General features: G+C 46.0%; 1 protein-coding gene across 4 annotated transcripts in view; it reads left to right on the forward strand.

Moving 5' to 3' along the window:
• Positions 1-24,825, forward strand: part of EXD3 (exonuclease 3'-5' domain containing 3) — a 1,916,540-nt gene that overhangs the window by 1,040,266 nt on the left and 851,449 nt on the right. For all 4 annotated transcript variants that reach the window (XM_069241413.1, XM_069241412.1, XM_069241414.1 and 1 more), the window contains one exon: positions 20,751-20,860. In XM_069241413.1, the coding sequence (XP_069097514.1) occupies positions 20,751-20,860 (110 nt within the window). The remainder of the gene's footprint in view (positions 1-20,750; positions 20,861-24,825) is intronic.

A 24,825-nucleotide genomic window follows, 5' to 3' on the forward strand; every position in this document is an offset into this window, starting at 1 on the left:
TCTATCCTCGACGTCGATAAAGAATTAGCCAATGACCTCGGCTGATGCTGATCTTCAGATTCTTCCGACGCCGGTTCCATTGGCGCCATGGGAAGTCTTCGCCGGTGTCGATTGGAGTCATGGCAAAGTCAACGGCGCCACCGGATGAGCTGAAACCACCGGCGTCGAAGGTCTTCTCGGCAACGTCAAAGGCACCGGTGCCGGACCAACACCTTCTACCGGGCAGAAGGGCATAAAAGGCATCGGCTTGTATGGAGCCAATGGACCTGAGGGACCAGCCGGTGTACCGCCAGGAGCCACGGAACTGAAGATGCTGTACATAGCGTTTAAGAAGGCCGCCGGATCCACTCCCGGAACTGGGAAAGCAGGATCCCCCTGCGGCGTCGGCGCCGACTGCGCGGTCCGCACTGGATCCGGCACCTCTGATTGTGCAGGCGAGAAGGCAGGACTCTGGCGAGGCTCATCCACCTCAAATACCCACGGCGTCGGAGAAGCCTGAGGACTTTGAGGCTGTGGCATCACTGTCGGGCTGACCTCCCACGTCGAGCGACGGCGAGCAGATGGAGACCTCGAACAAGATCGATCTTTCCCCGAACGACGTTGGTGTTTGAGTTGGAGGTTGATGGTCTTTGTAGAAGGCTGGCTCAGCTTATGTGGTGTGACATCCTATACTGAGTCCAGGCAACCCTTAGTTGATACTGTTTTAAGGGAGATTCTTTCTCGCTTCCTGGTGCAAACAGTCTTTGTGACCCTGGACGATGCACAGCCACGGATGTTGCAGAATTCTTGCAGGAACTGGAGAAACAATGTTGCAGTGGGAGCCCTCCCAACTGGATACAGTCTTGTTTCAGTTCCTAAGGCAGACCAGCAGCGGTTCCGGAGGCCAGGTTGTAGAAGTGCCTTGCAGAGGGTTCCGCATAGAGTCGTGCTCGATAAATCTTGGGACCCACCCTCAAGGGAGCCCTTAAGTATCCCTAAAGGGGGTTGGACACTGTCCTCACTGACCCGTATATTAGAGGGGTTAGGGACGTCACCCACCTGGCCTAACCAGTCAGATGGTCTCAGGAGCCTCTTCACATCTTACTTACAAGATGACAGAATCAAGTGGCCACCTGGCAGAGCTCTGTGCACCTCCCTAGGGGAGCTGGACAGGGTGATGGTCACTCCCCTGTCATTTGTATGGTTTCATGCCAGAGCAGAAATCGGAGGTTTCCGCACTGGTGCAAACTAGTTTATGCAAGGAAGGCACCCAATGTGCCCTTCAGAGCAGTCTGGTGGGGCTGAGAAGACACCCATTTCAAAGGGAGAGGTGGTCACAACTCTTTCCTATAGGAAATCCTTTGTTCTGCCTTCCCCTCCTTGAGTTAGGCTCATCAGCAGGATCTAGGGTCGACAGCAGCACGGGCTGGCTTGCAGATCCTACAAGGCTGTAAAGACATCCGGGGGATTCTCTAAGGAACCCCCCAGAGAACATTGTATCATGCAACTAACACTAGAATCCGTGTAATTGCATTATTCCAACATGTTTGATACCAAACATGCCTAGGTTCGGTGAAGCCATTTTGTAGTTGGACCATTTGTGTTGACCAGTGTCCATTACATACCTTACAATGGCTTCCCTGTTCTTACAAAGCCCAGGGAATGTAGTCTGGGGTTTGTAGGGGCAACTCTGCTCATGCAGGGGTGCCCTCACACTCAGGACCATGCACCCTGCTCTTGGGCTGAAGGGCCTGCCATAGGGGTGGCTTATAGTGTCCAAGTGCAGTGGCTGTGATATAAGGCAAGCCTTGTATCTAAACTGAAAGGTGCATGCACCATTTCACGCAGGCTGCAATATCAGGCCTGTAGACACAGTTTGCATGGGCTTCCAAGTGTGGCATAAAACATGCTGCAGCCCATGGGAGACCCTTTGGTGTACTAATGCCCTGGGTACCTAAGTACCATATATTAAGGACTTGCATGGGTGCACCAGTATGCCAATCGTGGGATGTAAACGCTACCATACTACCAAATTTAGAGGAGAGATCACTGACACTGGGATTCTGGTTAGCAGGATCCCAGTGTACTACAGCCTAAACATGTCAACAGCAGGCAAAAAGTGGGGTAGCTATGTTAGAAAGATGCTACTTTCCTTCGTAACCCCCTCCCAAACTAAAGAGGATAAGACTACCCTTACCCAGGTGAGTGTTCATTTTCTAAGTAGAAATATCTGTAAAGTCCATCTGCGTTGACATAGTTACTCCCAGATCTATGCTCCACTGAGATGTCCGTGCCTTGTAGGGAAATGGACCACCTCAAAAGTTTTGGATTTTCACCCTTTATCTGTTTAAGCCACAAGAGGGGCTTGTGGTCTGTCTAAACAATGAAGTGAGTACCTCAACTTCTTCACAGCCCAGACCACAGCAAAGTCCTCCCTCTCAGTAGCTGACCCATGTTTCTCTCAGGGGTGTGTCAACCTTCTGCTGATAAAAGCTACTGGTTGATTCTGGCCCTCCTCATTGAGTTGAAATAGTACTGCTCCTATTCCTATTTCTGGAGCATCTGTCTGGGCAATTAATTGTTTTGAGTAGTCAGGACTTTTAAGAATTGGAGCTGAGCACATGACTTTTTCAGGGCATCAAAGAATTCTCTTGAGAGCGAACTGTCCATTGTACCTTTTTAGGCATTTTCTTGGAGGTGAGATCATTCAAGAGGGTCACAACAGAACTAAACCCTTTTACAAATCTCCTGTAATAGCCAGTGAGGCCCAGAAAAGCTCTGACCTGATTTTGAGTAGTTGGAGTAATCCAGTCCATAATGGTTGAGATTTTGCTCTGTAAGAGTTGAACTCTGCCTCCACCTACCAGGTGGCCCAAGTAAACCACTTTGTTCTACCCTAGCTGGCATTTACTTGCCTTGATAGTGAGGCCTGCCTTTTTCAGTTCCTCAAGTACACTCCTGAGAGTCGAGCTAAAGACGGCAATATCATCTAGTTATGCTGCACTAACGTCTTTCAGGCCTGCCAGAACTTGATTCACCAACTTCTAGAATGTGGCAGGGCATTTTTCAAACCAAAGGACATCACAGTGAAGTGATAATGCCCACCAGGAGTGGACAATGCTGTGTTAGGTTTAACAGCATTGGTTAATTTGATCTAACAATAGCCTGCAGTCAAATCAAAGGTGCTGAATACTTGCAGCCAGATTATCAATCAGCTCATCTACCCTGTGGATAGGATGGGCATCAGTCTTAGTGACTGCATTGAGGCCTCTGTAGTCTACACAAAACTCCATCTCTTTCTGCCATGGGAATGAGGTTTTGGCACAAGTACTACAGGACTAGCCCAAGGGCTGTTTGAAGGCTCAATAACCCCCAACGCAAGCATCTTTTGGACTTCTGCCCTGATGCAACCTCTGACATGGTCAGGCTGCCTGTAGATTTTCTTCTTAACTGGCAGACTTTCACCTACCACATCATGGGCACACCAGGTTGTCTGACTGGATGTCAGGAAAAAGAGTTCTGAGAACTGACCGAACTTATCAGCAGACAGCTTGTTGCTTTTCAGAGAGGCATTCAGCAAAGACTACCCCATCCACTGAACTATCAACAGAGTTGTGAGAGAGAAGGTCAAGGAAAGGGTCACTTTCTGCTTCCTTCCCTTCATCAGTGGCCATGGGCAAGCTCATGTCAGCCCTGTCAAAATAAGGTTTTAGGCAATTCACATGAAGCACCCTGTGGGGGCTTCTTAGAGTGCCCAGGTCAACCAAATAGGTGACCTCGCCTTTCTTCGCCACAATTGTGTGAGGGCCACTCCATTTGTCCTGGAGTGCTCTTAGGGCCACAGGCTCCAAAACCCACACTTTCTGTCCTGGCTGGTAAACAGTCGACATAGCCTTTTGGTCATGGCATTGCTTTTGCAGCTCTTGGCTGGCCTCAGGTGTTTTGGCGGCCTTCCTCATGTACTCTGACATGCGAGAGCACAGGCCTAGTACATAGTCAACAATGTCTTGTTTGAGGTATTTGAGAGGTTGCTCCCATCCTTCCTTCACACGGCAAAGAGGAACACAAACTAGATGCCCAAACAGAAGCTCAAATGGGCTGTAACCTACTCCCCTCCGTGGAACCTCTCTGTAGGCACAAGGAAGGCAAGTTAGTAGGACATCCCTTCTCCTTCTGAGTTTTTCTGAGAGTCCCATGATCATACCTTTAGGGGTTTTGTTGAATCTTTCAAACATCCTATTTCCTTGTGGATAAGGAGTGGGGAATCTTGTAGGTTACACCACATTCCTTCTACATTGTTTGAGGTATCCAGACATTAAATTTGCACCTCTGTCGGATACAACCTCCTTAGGGAAGCCCACCTTGGGAAAGATTCCCAGGAGGGCCTTGGCCACTGCAGGAGCTGTAGTGGTCCTAAGGGGAATGGCTTCTGGGAACGCGGTCGCATGGTCTACCACCACAAGAAAGAGACTGTAGGGTGCTCAAGGGGACCAACAATGTCAATCCCTACCCTCTCAAAGTGAACCCCAACCACTGGTAGTGGCCATTAAGGGGGGACTAGCCAATGGCTTGGCAGGTAACACGGGCGCAACAAAACTCCTTGGTCTCTTTAGACATGTGGGACCAGTGAAAGTGTGGGACAAGTCTGTCCCAAGTCTTGCTTTGCCCAAGATGTCCCACAAGGGGAATGTCATGTGCCAGGGTCAATAGGAACTCCCTAAACTTCTGAGGTATGACCACCTCCTGGTGGCACCTGCCCTGGAGTCCCTAGCCTTAGAATAAAGGAGACCATTCTCCCAGTAGATCTGGTGAGATCCACTGACATCCCCTGCCTCTTCTGCATCAGCTTGCTGTCTAAAGCCTTCAAGAGAGGGGCAGGATTTCTGCTCAAGACTCAATTCCTCCCTGGAGGGTCCCTCTACCCACAAGAGCTCTGCCATGTCAAGCTCAAGTTCTTCTAGTGCAGGGTCCTCACAAGGGGCAAGATCATTTCCTTGAGGAGACTGATCCTCACATGATGTCTGGGTGGAAGGTAACTTTTAATCCTTCATACCTCTCTTCTTGAGAGCTGTCTAGGCCATTGTTCCACGCTCCAGTGCTACCTGTTTCCTGACCTGTACTCTAGTTGCCGTAAACACACTCTCAGGGATGCCCAACATTGCTGCATGGGCCTGTAACTCCTCTTCAGCCCAGGCTGAAGTCTCCAAATCATTGCCCATAAGACACTCTACAGGAGTAGGTAGATGAGGACATGGGGTGGCACTTAATGATGTTATCAGCAGTGGTCACCTGGTAATTTTGCCCAAGTAGGATTTGCTCAGGTGACACCAGTGTTTGTCACCATGGTGACACTTGCTTATCTGTCCCTGTAAGCCTCTGCCTCAATACCATTAATGGGGGGTGCTGCCTGCATTTCCTTATATTAGGAGGCCAGGCAGCCAGAGAGGCAAGGTCATTGCCACCCTCTGATACCAGGACAGCCTTAGTGATTACTCTGACTAGGCCAGACTCCACTGCAGTACCCAGGGTGAACACAGCTAAACCCTTGGTTGTGGGACTACCAGTGCTATTGCTACGGGGACTAGGGGTAGTAGTAGCAGTACTCTTGGTGGTTTTCTTAAGGCAGTTGGAATCAGGGCCATGTGCCCCTCTTCCCTTCACAGAAAGCACCAGGGTTTCTTATTAGAAGAAGAGGAGGATTTTGACCCACCCCCAGGAGAATTTTGTGGACCTGAAGAAGACTTTCTTCTTTGCTTTAGGTTTTTCCCTATCCTTCTCCTGAGACTTACACGCGTTCTTTTTCTTCTGGTCACCCCCACTGTGATTTTTCTTACTCACCGTTGTGCCGACCCATTTGTCTGCCTTCTTTCCTAATTCTTGGAGAGAGGTCATGTGCTCCTCTTCTGAGCTTGAGTGAATGGACCCAGCAGTAGATGCTGACGCAAGGGAAGAAGAGAATGAGGAGGATCTACTCCTCTTAGAAACCCTTTTAACTGCCCCAGGATTTGGGGGGGGGCAGTGGGCCTACTACTATGACACCCATTTGTGCAACCAGTACTGCCTCCTGCTGGTCAAAGGGTCTCTTCAAAATCCTCAAGGTCCTGTCCAGAGTGACTAGAGGAAGTACCAGGTACCTCCTTGTCCAGCACTGGTGGTTCTCCCTCCTCATCTAGCTCTCTTTCCCTATCAGGGTTCTGGATGTCATCCTGGATGAGTATCTCCAAGAGCATAGATTTAGTAGGGTTGCTCCCTGTCTTGAGTTGCTTAGCTGTACACAGGGTTCTAAGTTCCTGGAACCTTAGAACCCCATACCTAGACTCTGGAGTCCGGTCAGCTCCCTCAACTAAAGACATGGTACTAGAATAGTTTATGTGTACCTACCCTACTTTAGCGTTCTAAACTTTTTTTAAAAAAATTGGAGAAAGGGCTATGGTAGACACTCGACTACTGAAGCCAAAAGTTTAGAGATACCTGATGTTACAAGTACAGTATGTACCTAAATCAATAGTGATCTTTCTTATAAAGTCTCTGATGAAATGGTAAAGCAGTGCAAGTGTTTTATCCCACCACTGCCACCAATGTAGGAGGCTGGCTCAGTTTATGGTGTTCACCTAAGGTGTGGCACCCTATACTGAGTCTAGGCAACCCTTAGTGATAGTAAAGGGTGGTAGCAGCACACTGCCTTATATCCACACACCATTACCCCTTTGCATGCTGGTCAATGTAGTACATATTTTCACGCTAATTCCAAAGTTCATCAAAAAATGTTTCCCAAAATTGGTGCAGCCATTGCATTATCTCTAGACATGTGTTTCTGGATTATACTGTCATCAGTAGAAATGTATTCTGGGGTTGCTGGACATGCTGCCACAAATTTCTTGAGGTACCAATACCACTCTGGGCACGCAGGAGCTCCAAAGCTCGTCAGCTTGTAGGCTCGCAGGAGCCTTTTTAAACAATAAAGGGGGGTTGGAACACACTGCCTCACATCCATGCGCCATTACCCATTTGCATGTTGGTCAATGTAGTACATATTTTCACACTAATTTCAAAGTTCATTCAAAAATGTTTACCAAAGTTGGTGCAGCCATTGCATTATCTCATTATACATGTGTTTCTGGATTATTCTGTCATAAGTAGAGAATTATTCTGGAGTGCTGGACATGCTGCTACAAATTTCTTCAGGTACCAATACCACTCCGGGCACGAAGGAGCTCCAAAGCTCGTCAGTTTATAGGCTTGCAGGAGCCTTTTTAAACAGTAAACGGGGGTAGGAGCACACTGCCTCGCATCCACGCGCCATTACCCCCTTTGCATGATGGTCAATGCAATATATATTTTCACGTTAATTTCAAAGTTCATCAAAAAATGTTTATCAAAATTGGTGCAGCCATTGCATTACCTATAGACTATTAAGTCTGGTCAGCTCCCTCAGCTAAAGACATGGTACCAGAATAGTGTATGTGTACCTACCCTACTCTAGAGTTATAAACTTTTAAAAAGTTTGGAGAAAGGGCTATGGTAGACCCCTGACTACCGAAGCCAAAAGTTTTGAGATACCTGATTTTACAAGTACAGTATGTACTCAAGTCAGTAGTGATTTTTCTTATAAAGTCACTGATGAAATGGTAAATCAAATCAAGGGTTTTATCCCACCGCTGCCACCAATGTAGGAGGCTGGCTCAGTTTATGGTATACACCTAAGGTGTGGCACCCTATACTGAGTCCAGGCAACCCTTAGTGAAAGTGTTTTGGTTCCTAGATAATCAAAGCTCTTTAGGGGTAGCTGTGGAGAGCAGCTCAGGCTCATCAAGGAGGAGTGTAAGTACTTAGGAATCCAGGAAAGTGGAGCACCTAGACCAGCGAGCCCAGGTGCATAGAGATGAAGTGATGTTGGAAACTTTGGTTGGAGTCAGTGGAAGCCTCGTTTGTCCAGCTGCTGTTGCAACCTGTGGACCAGGTCGGTGGAACCCAAGGGCGGATTACAAACAAGAAGAACAAAAAGAAGGGGACAGTGTCTAGACCACTCTGAGATGTCCAGGCGGTGTAGGTAGGCAATGCCCACCCTTCTTGGAGAGAAGTTCCTGTAGGTTGGTGAAGGAAGAGGTCTAGTAGTTGAGTCCAGGTGATGCAAGAAGATTCTTGGAATCACCCACGAGATGTCCTACATCTGTCACTGGATTGTAGAGAGGGGTCAGTGGTCAGCAGAACCACCAACAAGCATTGGCAAAAGTAGGAAGAAGCTGCAAGGAAAGTTGCAGGATTTTGAGGACCAGCAAGGTACTAGCGATTCGACCTGTGGAGATGAGTAAGGGCTGGCCTTCAGAAAGCAGGAGAGCCAGCAGGAATCATTGGAGCCCCCACGAGGACCCACTGGTAGCAGGCACAGGGAGTCTCAGGGAGGCCTCAGCAGCACAACACAGAAGGAGTCCCACGCCACAGGAGTTGCAGGGTTGCTGTTCTTGGATTTGCAGAGTGCTGGAGTCTGGGGCTTCTTGGAGGTCTTCTGGAGGAAGTGTGAACAAGCCTTGGTAACATCCACAGACACGGTGCACAGGGGTTCAGTCCCAGTGGTTACTGCAAGGACCCACCGTCTCCCCGGCTGGACAGAAAACAAGTTGGACCTAGAGAGGTCCACAGAACCACCACCTATGTAGCAGAGCCTTTCGATGTCCATGGGACAGCAGGAGCCTCTTTCCGGTTGTTGTCACTGAGGTGCCTGCGGATGCAGGGGAGTCTGACTCCTTCACTCCAAGGGAGATTCCTTCTTGCTTCCTTGTGCAAAGAGTCCTTGTGACCCTGGGGGATGCACAGCCAGGGATGTTGCAGAATTCTTGCAGGAGCTGGAGAAACAATGTTGCATGGGAGCCTCCCTACTGGAAACAGCCTTGTTTCAGTTCCTAAGGCAGACCAGCAGTGGTTCCAGAGGCTAGGCTGCAGAGGAGTCTTACAGAGAAGAGAGTTCCTTGTAGAGTCTTGCTCGATAATCGACAACCACACAAAGGACAGGGGAGTGACCCTCTCCCCCCCCACCCAGCTCCTTCGCCGGAGAGGTGCACAGAGCTCGGCCAGAAGGCCATTTGATTCTGCCATCTTAGAAATAAGATGAGGAGAGGCCCCTGGGAGCATCTGACTGGTTAGTCTAGCTGGGTGATGTCCCTGACCCCTTCTGATATATGTGTCATTGCAGTACATGTCCAACCCACTTCCTGAGTTACTTATGGGCTCCCCCTAGGGTAGGACCCTAGATTTGTCTGCAAGACTTCAGAAACGGTCTGCAAGTCTCCTCTGCAAATTACTTCTGCAACCTGGACACTGGAACCACTGATGTTCTTCGCTGGAACCAAGAGCAAGACTGTAGTTAGTGGTAGGGCTCCTACTGCAGCTTTGTTTCCAAGTTCTGCAAAGACTTCTGCAGCCTGTGGCCATGCATCCTCCTGAGTCACTGGGACTCTGCCTGCACTGGGAAAAGCAAGAAGGAATCTCACTTGGAGTGAAGGAGTCACTCCCCTGCATCTGCAGGCAACTCATTGACGACGACTGGTTTGTAGATCCTGCAGTCCCACGGACTCTTCAAGGCTCTATAACACAGGTGGTGGTTCTGTGGCTCTCCAGAGGTCTGAGCTATCTTCCTTGCAACTGGGAACTATGTGGTCCCTCGCTTGAGCTGCTTGGCTGTAACCCTGTGCACCATGTCTGTTTGCCTTTGTCAAGGCTTGTTGGCTGTTCAGTCCGAAGACTTTCTAGCTTCAAGAAGCCCCAGCCTCCAGCACTCTCCAGCTCCAAGTTCAACATACTCTCTGCAATATGGGCATCCCTCTTTGCTGTGTTGTTGAGGACTCCCTATGCCTACTACCAGAGGGTCCTGTTGGGGGCTCCACCGATTCCTGCTGGCTCTTTTGCATGCGGAGTGCTGACCCTGACCTACCTCCCAAGGTTGGGTCACCTGGACCTTGCTAATCCCCACAAATCCTGCAAACTCTGTGCAACTCTTCCTTGCACTTGCCAAGGCTTGTTGGTGGTCCCGTTGACCACTGACCCCTCTGCAGTTCAACAACCATAATAGGACAGCTTTTGGACTACTCCTGGGATCTCCCTACATCTCCTTACATCACCTGGAGTCCACAGCTGCACTTTTTCATCCACCGTCCTACAGGAAAGTGACTCTGTCCCCTCTTTCCTCAAGTCCTCTTCTTCCGGAATCCACACCTGGGTTCCACCGACCTGGTCCACGGGTCAAGATAGCAGCTGAACAAGGGGAACCCTCGTTGTTTTCAACTGGAGGTTCCGACACAACTGAACCCCTATGCACTTGAGCACCCTGGTGTAGGTACTCCACTGTTCAGGGTATCCATGGGTGGGGGCACTATCCAGCCTCCCTTGTCCTAACAGCTTTCCTCAAGGTCCTTTGGGAATGGTCCTTAAGTGCAAAAACTCCAACAGCAACTTCCCCATGTTGGCCTATGGACACTGACCTGAGATTACTACTCTGCACATGGGCACCTGAGGAATCCTACCTACTTACCTTTGGGGTTTTAGTACTTCCCCAGTCCTAAGGGTCCTTGGGGTGGTAGTGTGGTTTGGGAGTGACTTTCACATTCCATTTATTTAGTATATGGTTTGCTCCCCCCTATAAGAGCCCATGTTAATTTATTTCTTTACTTACCTGTAGCTAAGTATATTTTTGCATGTGCATGTCTCTGGTTAGGAGATGCACTAAAGTTAGTTCTAGAGTGCGTGTTACAATACATATAACATATTTTCTAATTTTCTGGTGTGGTTCTTTTGTTTGTGTACATCACTGACTGACCTGTGTGGTATTTGCAACCGCTTTACACCCTCATGGATAAGCCGTCCTGCCTGCCCACTGATATTACTTGCCTCTTTAACGGTAGGCCACGAGCATTTGCAATTTACAGTGCTCCCCTGTGGCCTTACCAGTGCCCCTTAGGTGTTCACCAAAGTCATGGCGGTGGTCGCAGATCAGGGGTTTCAGTCTTCGCCTACCTTGATGACTGGGTGTTGAAGGCAGGCTCGCCCCAGGCTGTCATCTCCTACCTCCAGACTACGGCGGACCTCCTGTATTCACTGGGGTTAACTATAAACGTGCTGAAGTCACACCTGACTCCCTCCCAGATGCTCCCTTTCATCAAAGCTGTTCTGGACACAGTGGAGTTTCTGGCATATACACCCGAGCAGTTAGTCCAGTATATACATGCTATGATACTGATGTTTCAGCCTCTTTCCTGGATTCCGGTGAGAATGACTCCGACTGCTGAGGCTTATGGTCTCCTGCAGCCTGCTGGTGACACATGCCTAAAGGCATATGCAGGCTCTGCAGTGGGACCTGAAGTTCCAATGGGCGCAACATCAGGGGAATCTCTCCAACATGGTCCTGATCTCGGAGGGAACTGCGCAAGATCTGCAGTGGTGGCTTTTAAACCGCAATTGGGTCAGAGGCAGATCCTTATCCCATCCCCAACCAGATCTGACAGTAGTAACAGATGCGTCACTCCTGGAATGGGGCAGCCACATGGGAGGGACGGAGATCAAAGTCATCTGGTCTCTGGCAGAGTCCGGGCTCCATATCAGTCTTTTGGAGCTCAGGACTTTCAGGCTAGCATTGAAAGCACTCCTTCAAACTCACAAAGGGAAAGTGGTGCAGGTGTTCATGGACACCACCACTGCCAAGTGGTACTGCAACAAGCAGGGTGGGGTGGGGTCATGGATCCTTTGTCAGGATGCTTTGCACCTTTGGACATGGCTGGAACATCAGGGCTTATCCCTGGTGGTGCAACATCTAGCGGGCTCTCTGAACGCCAGGGCCGACAAAGTTAACCATCAATGCCTGGTCAATCATGAATGGTGTCTCTGTCCGAAGGTGGCTCAAGGTCTCTTTTAGCAGTGGGGAGAGCCTTGGTTAGATCTGTTAACCTCCAAAGAGAATGCGCAAATATCAGCAGTTTTCTGTGCTGGATCTTCCAAGGCGGCTATCGCTCCGAGATGCTTTTCATCCCAAGTGGAGCTCAGGCCTCCTGTACACCTTTCCTCCCATACCACATCAACCCAGACTGGGCCCAAATAGTTCTCGGCATGAAGAGTCTGGTATCCTGAGTGATTGAGCATGGCCATTGATCCTTCAATAAGACTGCCCCTTCAGGAGAATCTTCTGTCGCAGCAATAGGAGACTGTTCTCCACCCGAACCTGTTCAGTCTCCACCTTCTTGCGTGGAGATTAAGTGGCAGCAGTGGACAGCTTTTGAACTTCCTCCTGAAGTCTGTAACGTTATCTTTGCAGCCAGGCGTCCCTCCACCAAAACGGTATACGCCTGTCGAAACAGATTTGTGGCATAATGCACAGACAAGTCTGTTGACCCCTTCTTGACCCCCCCCCCCTCTAGAGATCCTCTTTTTTATTCTTTCTGTAGCCTAGCCAGGCTCTGTTTTGGGCATCCTCAAGGGTTACTTGTCTGTTATCTCTGCTTTCCTGACATTACCTGTTACCTGACCAATCCTCCTTGTTTAAATCTACTATTGTACCCATATGTTTCCTCATTCCCGTTCATAATGCCCCAATGGGATTTGAACCTGGTTCTTACTTTTCTGATGTGTGTTCCATCGAGCCACTTCATAATTATCCGCTCAGACTTCTCAGTCTGAAAAAACAGCCTTCCTTGTGGCCATCACTTCTGCCGCAGGGTGAGTGAGGTCCTTTCTTCGAAGCCACCCTTCACTTTCATCCAACATGACAAAGTGGTGCTTCATACCAGGACTTCCATTTTACCAACAGTGGTCATGCCCTTTCATGTAGGTCAGTCAGTCACCTTGCCTATTTTTTACGGGCCCCCACATCCTTCTAAGGAAGAGGAGAAACTCCACTGTCCGGATCCAAAAAGAGCATTGGCGTTCTACCTTGATCGTACAAAAGAGTTGTGGGTGGATGATGAACTCTTCCTAGGTTATGTTGGCGAGAAGAAAGGTCTGACAGTGCAGAAGAGGACCATCTCCATATGGGTTGTTCTCTGCATTAAAATGTGCTATGCATTGGCTAGGAAGCAACCCACTGGGGGTTTGCGTGCTCACTCCACTAGAGTAACAGCTGCAACCACTGAGTTAGCACTCAGTGTTCCAGTCCTGGGCATCTGCCAGGCAGCAACATGGATGTCATTACACTCATTCACCAAACACTACTGCCTGAACAGTCAGGTCCAAAGGGACAGGTACTTTGCCAGTTCGGTCCTGGAGGACTTCCTAGTATGATCTTGGTTTGCAGACCCACCTCAGGGGATGGTATTGCTTGGGTATCTATTCTAAGGGAAAGAATCTGCAACTAGAAGTCTCTATCAGATGAACAAGTAACTTACTTTCGGCAACACATTATCTGGTAGAGACATAGGGGGTTATTACAACTTTGGAGGAGGTGTTAATCCGTCCCAAATGTGATGGATATACCACCAGACGTATTACGAGTTCCATAGGATATAATGGACTCGTAATACGGCTGGTGGTATATCCGTCACTTTACCGTCACTTTTGGGACGGATTAACACCTCCTCCAAAGTTGTAATAACCCCCATAATCTAGTTTCAGATTCCTTACCGACTCACCCATCCTCGGTGCTCTGCGCACTGATTTCTAGGGACAGGGACATCCCTTTCAGAACCCTAGTTCTGACGTGGCCAGTGTTTTTCACGTCTCAGCATTTCTGGGGTGGAAAGTCATGAAAAGAAACGCGCGCCAGGCTGATGCATACATAGGTCCTGCAGTGTCATATTCGGCGAGCACGACGCAAACGGCAGGTGCTGAGCCGACTGACCCCCCCTGAGGGCGCGCAGGGGTATTGCTCAAGAAAAATCTCAGGATCCAGACTGATGACTGGGGAAAATTCTGTGGTAAGGAATCTGCAACTAGAATGTCTCTGCTAGATAATGCATTACCAAAGGTAAGTAACTTGTTAATTGGGGGTCTGCTTCCTTTAAAAGTACCCTCTCCTTTGGCCTGCCCCTACTCCAGAAAGTAATCTGCCACAGCATGAGTAAATCCAAATAGGATGGCCCCACAACACAGGCCATGCGAATGACTATCAGTTGACACATGAATATGAGCCACAGTAAGGTGTATACAGAGTTTACCCCAGGGCCTTAGCCATGATATTTATGATTTCCTTATCAGCCCCATTTCCTTCCTGAGATGTGCCCAGGCCCCTTCCTTGTAACCCCTTTAGGAATCAAAGAATATCCTTTAAAGTTTACTGAAGAGCAGAGCTCTCCCTACAGTGTGTTCAGTCTAGCTCACAGGAATGAGGCAATCCACAAATCAGTCTGGAGGGGTTCCTCTACTTCCTTATGGAACCCAGAATCTTCTTTGTGTTTTTCCTTTTACAGGCACACATACACCAAATAAATGCATATAATATGTATAAACTGCACAACACTATATCCTTCATGTCTTGTACCATTTGTAGGCTCTAGACACACATGATCTGCACAGCACTGCACCATCTTGTATTGCACCATTCACAGGCACACATACACCTACCACGTGTATAGGACACATATGCTGTGCAGCCATGCAACTTAACAGATGTAGGCCAAGTGTGAGTTTAGCACAGCAGGGGACTTGAAATGTGTTAGCTTCACTTCACTGTCCCTTTTTAAGGGGGCAGTTTCACTCTTTCTCCATGCAATCTACAGCATTCTTGTCCTTGGTCCTGCCCACTGTGTTGCCACCTAAAAGGAAGCCAGGAATGTGATATCCTGCTGGGTGAGTCCTGTCACTGGTCCATGAGAAAACAAACACAATCTCCAGGGTTTATTTTGCACACATCCCTGTTTCCTATTCACCACTTTCAAGCAGTTATTGACATTTTGTGAATCCATCCTGGACTGATGAAACCCCATGGTCTGTCCTCCAATGTCAGTAGAAACGAGGAGAGGGCTGAACATTCCTGTCAGAGAAGCACCAAAGAACGGCACAAAGAGGCAGAGGCTTCCTCACTCATCCACATTTCCGTATTGTGGGGGCAACACCTTTGGGGAAGGGAGAATGAAGCAGGAGTGGGGTACAGACTGTCCCTACCCTTTAAAGGGGTGTTTGTCTCACTCCTTCCTTCCACTGAAGCTGAGGCCCAGTCCAGTTCAATGGATCTTACGAATGTCCCCTACAGCCTTCATCCCTGTCTGGAGTGCCCTTTACATCCTTCATCTTGTGCACCATATATACACACCAGATCCAAAATGGGTTTCTGTCCCTTCATTGTAAATCACTATAGACGTGCTCTCCATAATTCACACAACTAACATGTACAGTGCACACTCACTCGCCATACATGCCCCCTGTAAACCACCCAGAGCCCCGTTTCCCAGCGGTCCAGAGGCAGCTGACCTTGTATTAAAATGCGGTTGCTCCAGGTTGCAGCTTCAAATCCTATGTAAAAAGAGTCAGTGTGAGAGACTCCATTAGAGAGGGTTGCACATAGAAATGTCCAAATACTAGATGCCAAAAATTGAAAAACTAGAAACTTTTACGGGTTGGATCACATTTTTTTTTAACACTGCTGGAGTGCTGTTATTGGACTGGTCTGTAGCATGTGACACTGTAGTATGAGATCGAGGTGCATGACCCGGAAAACAGGATGAAAATTACTGAGAACACTTTAACTTGAAGCCCTCAAGGAAGCTAATTAGAAATCAGTGAGTCTGTCTGGTTGGAGTAATATAAAAAAAGGTCAGATTTCTGTTATCTCTCCCACAGGCTATTTAACTTCTATATGGTCTTGAAAACGCCATTAATTCAGGGGTGTGCTCTATCATGTCAAATGTATGATGATGAACCCCTTCTTGTGGTTGAACTCCATAGCAGCTCTTGTCATGATCAGACATTGGATGCAGTGCAGAGGGCTATGCTAGAGTGGTAAGACGTTTGAGGTGCTGCATGTTGAAGATCAAGTTTAACTAGAGAGCCCCATTGTGCCTCCCGTCTAAAACAGTACTGCAAAGTCTGAAAAAAAGAAAGTAATTTTGCTGTAATTTTTTTTATCCAAGTTGTTGTTTAATTTGCAAGTAAATGCTCTGATCAAGACAGCATGTTCTAATCTTCCGAAGTTTTAACTTTTGCTCCTTTGCTTCAGTTCAGACATCTAATGGCAATCATAAACACATAATTTGCTTGCCTTATTTTAAATGAATGCCCCATTTTTTGCTTGTCACAAGAATCTTGTAGGCTTGGTTAGAAAGAGATCAAACCAGACATTTCTGATGGCTACTTCTAATAGAAGATTCCTCACCTTAGAATTCTACCCAGACTTCAGCCTGGATCTGGAAAATGTTGTTCAATAATTCTTCCGTAGGCTGCTAGGTGGTGCCATGGATCTTTGCACTATCCCATGAGTGACAGATCAGAGACACCTATAAGTGCCCTCCCTGTGCGCTGACGTCGGTTTCTTTTTTTTCTATGACTTCTGACATGGATCCGGAACTACACTCCAAATTGTGGCGGTCCTCCAGTGACCTCTAAATCAAATTCCAGTGTTCTAGAGAACCAATGTTCCCATCTAAAACTGCAAGTTTCAAAGTGATGGCAGCCCTGTCTTTAGAGTTCAGGGTCACCAGTTTTCACCTTGATGACTGGTTGTTGAAGGTGCACACATTACTATCACTTGTAGACCACCATATGTGAACCTCCTGACCATGTTGGGGTCTACTACCAATGAGCCAAAGTTGCACCCGACTCCTTTGCTGAGCCCTCCATTTATTAGAGCTGTCTTGGACACAGTGAGGTTCCTGACTTTCCCTCCACTGTAGTGAATGCAGAATGTTTGTGCTTGCTCAGGGGTCCCAGTGAGAGCAGCTCTGAGACTTCTTTGGCTCTTAACCTCCTCCATCCTCCTTGTCAGGTATGTCAGGTGGCATATGCAAGTTGTGCAGTGGAATCTGAAGTTCCAGTGGACCAAACATTAAGGAAATCTAATGGATGTCATTCAGGTTTTAGAGGAGATGGCTTACTGGCTGCACTGGTGGCTGTTTGAATGAAATTGATAGAGTGGCAGGACCCTCTCTATTCCCCATCCAAAGCTGACAGTGATGATGAGTGCATCTCTGGCAGGCTGGAGAGGTTATTTGGAGGAGGTGGATATCAGAGGACTTTAGTTTTTAAAAGAAGCTTGGCTGATCATCAGTTTGCTGTAGTTTTAGGCCATTCATCTGGCTCTGGTGTCCTTCATGCAGTCAATGAAGGGCAGGTTTGTGCAGGTTCTCATGGATAACACCATTACCATTTGGTATGGTAACAAACTCGGGGTAGTGGTGTCATGGGTGCCTCTGGAATTCATTGGAGTGTCAGGTCATTTCCCTGATCATGAACCACACGGCAGGGCCCCTGAATACCAACACATACGAGTTGAGAAAGCACTGTTGTGCAGGTCATGAGTGACATCTACATCCTGAGCTGGCACAGAGCTGTTTCCAATAGTGGAAAGAAACCTTACTAGATCTTTTTGCCAGCATCAGGAACGTACAATTTTGAATCCCTTGTGCATTGGAATGTCCACAGAGCACTTGTTAGGAGATGCCTTCTGGCTAGAGTGGAACACAGGAGTCCTGTACACCTTCCCACTCCTACCGCTTCTTCACAGAGGTCAGAAAAAGATTGTTGTTGTTGTACAAATTCTTTATTTGGCTTAAAAACCTTAAAAGTGTGAGACACAATGAACAATACAGTAATTCAATAAAATTATCTATAACATAATATCTTCCCATATAATATTCTTAGTTCATTCCAATTCATAATTACCATACCCTCCTTGCATAATTCAATTAAATATTCTAATCTCAAATAGATTTAATTTTCCTACTAATTTGCAAAGTGCATTGTGCATACTCACTTTCCCGCTTACAATTCTGCTAAGCCTTTAGTTCTCATAATTTCAATGAGCGCAGATCCTAAATAAAGTGACACCGCATTTTGTTTTGGGCCTCATTATAACAGAATAATTGTCCTATATTACAATCAAACCTTATAATGAAAAAAATAAAAATCTCTTATTCAGCTACACTTCTTACATTTTACGAGACCCTATGAGATCAATTAAAACCTCTCGTAATCCAGCGTAAGCGCTTGATCCTGATTTATAATATATTCCTTAAAAATTGGTTTGAAAAATTTCTTACGCACTTCTAAAAACCACTGACAATCCAAAAGTATATGTTGAGTACTGCAGATCTGTAGTAAGTCACAAGTGCAGAGGCCCAGAGCATCCTTAAGAATAGCTTTTGCTTTACAGTCCCTATAGCCTGGGTTTAAACCGATTCTAAACTGTAGCACTTAATCTTCATTCGGGTAGAGCCTCTGTATAAGGGAAACTATTAGGATTCCTCCATCCACCTACCATAAACTTAGTGGAAATTTTACATTCCAAATACTTCAAATCTTCCTCTCTGGCCGTTTCCTTTATGTGTAAAGATTGCTTCGAGATTTGATCTCCACGCCACTGGTTACCAGGAAAACCTAACAGGATGCAAATCTTTTTTAACCGTCCTCTCACTTATGATGCCCAGTGTAATTCACTTGCTATTATTTCTTTTTTACACATTCATGCAATCTTAGCAATTCCCTCATCTCTTATACTTAACAAAAATGTCAACAAGGCTTGCTTATTTAACTCCCCAGTCAGGTCATCATAGTAGTACCATATTTGGCCATGAGTGTGTGGTACTTGGAATTTCAGGGTTTGAATATCTGTCCTCTGATCAGGCTACCACTTTGGGATAGTTATCTGTCTCAACAACATGACCATGTCTTCCACCCAAATCTGGGAGATTGAGCGGTGGAAACTGACTGTGTATGATCTGACACTTGAGGTGGTGGATGTCAACCATGCTGCCATGTGACCTTTCACAAAATTAATTTATGTTGGGTGCTAGGAAAAATTAGTGGTTTGATATGGCACTCGTAACATTGAAACCTTACAAACAAAGCTGTTGATGTCCTTTTGTTTTCTTTACCTTCAGCCCACCAAGCCCAGCAGGGCCTTCCAGTGGGCACAATTAATCATTACTTTTAAACCAGTTCATTCTTTCTTCCCTCCTAAGCCATTTGTGATTCCACAGGAGGACCTTAACTTGGTTTAATGGTTCTCAAGTGTACGTGTTACGAGCCAATGCATTGTTGCTTGGTGCATCTCCTGACTTTGAAGATTGTCTTCCTCATCACTATTATGTCAGCGTGTCGCATGAGTGAACTCCAAACACTTTCATTGCAACCGCCATGCATCAATTTTTTTACTGTACAATTTGGTGTTGAGGAAACGTGGTGGCATTCTTGCCAAAAAGTCATGACACCTTTCACTCATGGCAGTCCATCACCCTGACTACATTCCTTTTTCCTTCTCACCCCAATGAAAGAATGATTGAGGTACATTGGCTGGACCACAAAAGGAATTTCAGCTTTTACATTGATCTTACAAAGGTACACCATGTGGTTGACAACCTTTTGTGAGACTATGTAGGACGAGGAAAGGAAAGGCTGTGTAGAAGACCATTTTGAGGTGGCTAGACCTTTGTGCCAATATCTGCTATGCCCTGGCAAAGCAGTATCCTCTGGAAGACCTGAGTGCCCATTCAAACAGGGCCAAGGCTTCTACCACTATGTTGGCTGACTGAGTGCATGTCCTTTGACATCTGCTATGCCACAACATTGGCATGAATGCATACATTCACAAAACATTACTGTCTTGATGGCTACGTTTGGTGGGAAGGCCACTTTGCCATGCAGGACTTTATGATCTGAGTCCAGTCAACAGACCTTCCTCCTGGGGAGGTGCTTCTTTGGTATCTGTTCGGTGGTAACGAAGCTGCGATTAGAAGTAGCCATCCAAAGAAAAAGTTACAGTTGGTATTGAATCGCAGATCTCTCACTGGGATTGCACCTAGACAGCTCTGTGGAATGGCCTCTTTTTACATTTATAACGGCCCAATTTAGAGATAAGCACGTTAGTACCAACAATTGTTCATGTTTTGTGTCTGAGGGCACAGAAAGGGAAAGAAGAAACTGACAGTGCGTATCGGTGGCACTTGTATGCGGCTCCACTCTTTCACATCAGGAGCAGTACAGGCCCTACACAGAGCTGAACTGCACGACTCCGTTGCATACTTCAGCAGTGCTTAAGAAAAGTTTCCAGATACCATCTGGTGACAGAGTAATCTAAGGTGAGGAACCTGCCGAATAACCACTAGAAAGAGCATTACTAAAGGTAAGTCACTTGTTCTTTAAAACTATAACTATTTTCCCTAGAAATCTCTAGGCTGGCAAGCCACCAACAGTGTGCACTAGACTACAGAAAATATATGATCCATTTATTCAAATTCATTTATAATTTAGTAAGGAAAAATATCATTCATTTTATTGCTCGTGTAGAGTACCAATTTGTAGACAACTTGTGGTCAGTAGAGCCAACGTTTGCCACTTGGACTCTGAATGAAAACCTTTGAATATGATTGTGTTACGAAGAAGGAATGTAGATGCATCCATACACCTTCTTATGCTCTAATGAAGTATTTTATCCTGGTTCACATTCACAAAGTTGTTCTTGTCCATTATTTATTTTTATGAATCTTCAAATTGTACTTGTCCTAAAATGTTGACACGTTATAGTTTTGGTTTGTAGCAAGTGCACGTCAAATGAGATCCTGTTCATCTAATGAGGTAATACTCTGTTGTATTTTTAAACCATCAAATCACATTAAAGTATGTATGTGTGTGTGTGCTTTCCTTAGGTTATGGCATGGCTGGAGACTTGAAGAGCCTTGCACCAGCACACTTCTCTTTTAAGGATTTGAATAAGGACGTTAAAGGAATGTTGGACCTTCTTGCAGTCCATAAAATGGTAAGGTCCAAAGTGCTTGCAAAGAGTGGTCTATTTCTTTGAAATTGATCAATGTTACTGATATAAACTGTTGTTCTGTCCTTATGTAAATTATAGTGCTTTGGGCTACTGACCTGATGTTGTTACAGTTTTGCTGTGCACTCCTAGCTCTTTGTTTGAATAGCACTGTTGGTGTGTACTGCTGGCTTCAGTTGAATGCTACTCTCATTCTGGTTGGATTCTTCCCCGGTTCGGTCTTAGAATTATGTTTTCGTTTCTGGTTCTTTGGTTTGATTTCACTCCTGTGAGTTGTTATAAATGTGGTTTGATGACACAATTCCTGCCCTGTCATTAAACACTTGTCATTTTGATTTAAGACATTTGAAATGTGCAGTATCTAAGTCATAAATTAGTTCTTAGCATTGATAGTGAAGATGTTACAACAAGACCAACTTCTTCTCATTCTCAGTTTTTGCCTATCCACGAGGCAAAATTAAGTTGCTTCTGTGAGTTCTAATTTTTAAACCATGATTGTCTGCCCTACTTTGTTGTAGTGACCTGCGACTGCTCCAGCTGCACACTTGTGTTAGTTATGCATGCATATGATGAGGTTTACTGGTGCACAACATGCATCTGATAATGCAATTTGCTTCTTTTCCAAACCAAGAGTAAAGCAAAATGGAGAATCGTGCCACAAAAAATGTTGGTTTTCTTGTGAATATGTGTCTGTATCTGTCATTATCAGATCATCAAATGCAGTTCTAAACTACAGTCAGTCATCAAAACAGACCCATATGCCTAAACAAAATCTGCTCATACCACTCTTAGAAGTTCAAAGATAGAACTGTTGGTAACTGGAACTAATGCCGCATACCCTGCTATATGTTAGTTGTGCTTATCTGTGAGAATGGAATGCATACAACTGTTAAGGATTGAAAACTGGCATCACACTAGTACTATATTTTACTTTTTTAAATCTTCTGTAGTCGTTTCCTCTCACCTGCACCTCTGTACGTAACTAATCAAAATACTTACTTGCAAAATCCAGCCTTCTCTGCTATTCAACTATATTTGGGAATAGTTAGCGTTACCAACTCTTAATAATTTATTGACCCCTGGATCATCATAGAGGATTTTCCACCTAGTCGTATTCATGGTGATGGACTATATGAGGTGTATTGGCAGTTCTTCCTGAAATTGATGGGTGGAGTGCTTAAATTAACCTCAACCACTCTTAATTATTTGGGGACCCATTCCAGTGCATTGTTATTTTGCCCCTTATTCCACTGTAGACAGGGCCTGCCCATAATGCAAATAATACTCGGTTCTGCTGCAAGAGGAACCGTTGGGTGCTAAATGCCAGGACAGAACATAGTTGGACAGGAAAACAAGCAAACCCAGACTGTTTTTGAGTTCTTGGGTCGCATCAGGGAAGTGTAGCTTCAGTCATGTGGTGGCTTGATACTATAAAATGTCTTAGCTGTTGTAACTGAAATTTTGAATTCAATTAATAAACCGGAAGTGAGGATTATATTCAGCTTTCTCAACCTTATTGAATAGAGCAGCTTTAACCCCTTTGCTGCCAGGCCTTCCCCCCCTCAGGTGCCAAGCCTTTTTTTGGCTATTTGGGGCAGTTCAAGCTTAGGCCCTCATAACCTTTTGTCCACATAAGCTACCCACACCAAATTAGCGTTCTTTTTTTTTTTTTTCCAACATCCTAGGGATTCTAGCGGTACCCAGACTTTGTGGGTTCCTCTGAAGGAGACCAAGAAATTAGCCAAAATACAGCGAAAAGTTCATACAAAAAGAAAATGTGGATGTGGATCAGGGGTAATTGCCCCATCTGCCCACTGGTGGGCAGAACAACTTTGGCCCCATTTATTTGCGGTGGGGGTATGGCTACGTTTCCCAGAAAACCGTAAGAGAAAGAGAAAAAAGCATCCTAACCAATCAGCAGTCAGCTCATGTAATATAGTCCATTGTCTCTGTTCATGTCCCCCTCTTTCTTCGTGCGAGAGCTGATTCCCAATGTAAAGATTAAATCTACCACTGGCTCAATCTTGTTTGGCAGCTTCATTTCCTTAAAGAGAAAACAATCCTGTAATTCCTTTCCACAAAATGTATTAAGACATCCTACATTGTGAGACAACACAAAAAAAACCAATTTGCATGAAATATTATCATGACAAATCATACACTACGTCATGTACATACAATAGTGCACCATATCCTGTTATTAGCAACATAACTTCTTCATCACAACAAAACCTTAAGTATACTTATACCCAGCGAAATCCGGATTTTCTCAATGATGCAAACTCTCAAGGGAGGGACCAGCTTTGATACAGGTGGGAATAATAAAACTTTCCCTTACAACAACTAGGAAATTATATAGTCGGTCAGGACTGGAGGTGAGGATTGCGCTTGTTCAAAGCTTAGTCACCATAAGGGGAGCCATATCTACTACCGGTTTAAAGTAGAAGTAGAATATAATGACCAGTCGCCCATAGCCAAAATGTCCTCCAGATGAGCCCCTAAAGAAAAAGCTTAGGATGACATAGCATCTCTAGCTCAGTGTGCGCTTAACACAGTTGTCAATTCCTGCCTCTTGCATGACACCTCTCACTCAACAGGCTATGAAGGGGTAGGAAACTGCCTTGAATGGTTTACGTAGAGCAAATTAGAAGTTGACCTTCTCCAGACAGGCAAACTTTTTCTGTTGATGCTTCATATGCCTTACGGCAGCCGAATACACACAGTTTTGGGACTCCCACATATTATGGTTAAGAAACAATCCTGGAATTACATTTCGTTCATCATGAGATATGATGAATACCCTACCTGTGATAACCGGGGCTTGTATATCCGAAACCCATTTGCAAGAGATTAAAAACAGGAACATGGCCAAATTACCTGACAACTGTTTCCTACAGAGATATTTATTGCTTGGCCAAGTGAGAAACAAGTTGAAGACCTTATTAACATCCCACAGGTTGGAGTTCCTGGGTGCAGGAGGCAACAACAGTCTCATTCACCTCATCAATTTCATAACCAGTGGGTGTTCACCAACCTGGAAAGCTTCTATGGGCAGATGGCCTACTGAAATGACTGAGCAGAAAGTATTTACTGACATGTAAGCCATACCATCATTGACCAGTGAGGTTAAAAAATTCAAGATAGGAACGACTCTGGATTACATGGACTCAGCCTGCCTCTGCACACACTTTGAGCTGTCTCTGAAAGTCCTCAGACATTACACTTAGACCTGTAATCCTCCAGCCATGATGGGCAGTTTCCTCTGCAGGACTAGATGGTTAGGATTCCCCAGAGGGTCCTGCAGAATGTCTTGTCTCTGGCATAGATGGTTTGGAAAATCCCAAGAAAGTTTCATCATCACTGGAAACCATACTAGCGATCACCAAAGCGACATGATCACCATCAGATTCGCCTTTTGATGCAGACCTGCCTCGCCAATCGCATGAGCAGTTCAAAGAGGGGAAATGCTCACTGCTCTTCCACACTCTAGTCTTGCAGGAAAGCATCTGTCACCTCCACTTGCAGATCCAGCCTCCAACTGAAGAACCGATCCAGCTGCAAGTCAAGGCAGGAGTTGAAAGGCTCTACCGAGAACTTCCCTCAGATAATTCGAAGTATCCTGAATACTTCCAGGTGCAGTTGCCATGCACTGAGATCTTGAAAGTGGCGGGAATGCCAGTCAGCGATTTTGTCGGACTGCCCCAGAAAATGCTCCACCATCACTGATATGTTACGTTCAAAGCAGTGGTATCAAAACACCTTTGCCATGTTGTAAGGAAATGCCTCCTTGGCATGGTTGCCCCCTGACTTTTTGCCTTTGCTGATGCTATGTTTACAATTGAAAGTGTGCTGAGGCCTGCTAACCAGGCCCCAGCACCAGTGTTCTTTCCCTAACCTGTACTTTTGTATCCACAATTGGCAGACCCTGGCATCCAGATAAGTCCCTTGTA

The sequence above is a fragment of the Pleurodeles waltl genome, chromosome 6, assembly GCF_031143425.1.
Source record: "Pleurodeles waltl isolate 20211129_DDA chromosome 6, aPleWal1.hap1.20221129, whole genome shotgun sequence".
NCBI lineage: Eukaryota > Metazoa > Chordata > Amphibia > Caudata > Salamandridae > Pleurodeles > Pleurodeles waltl.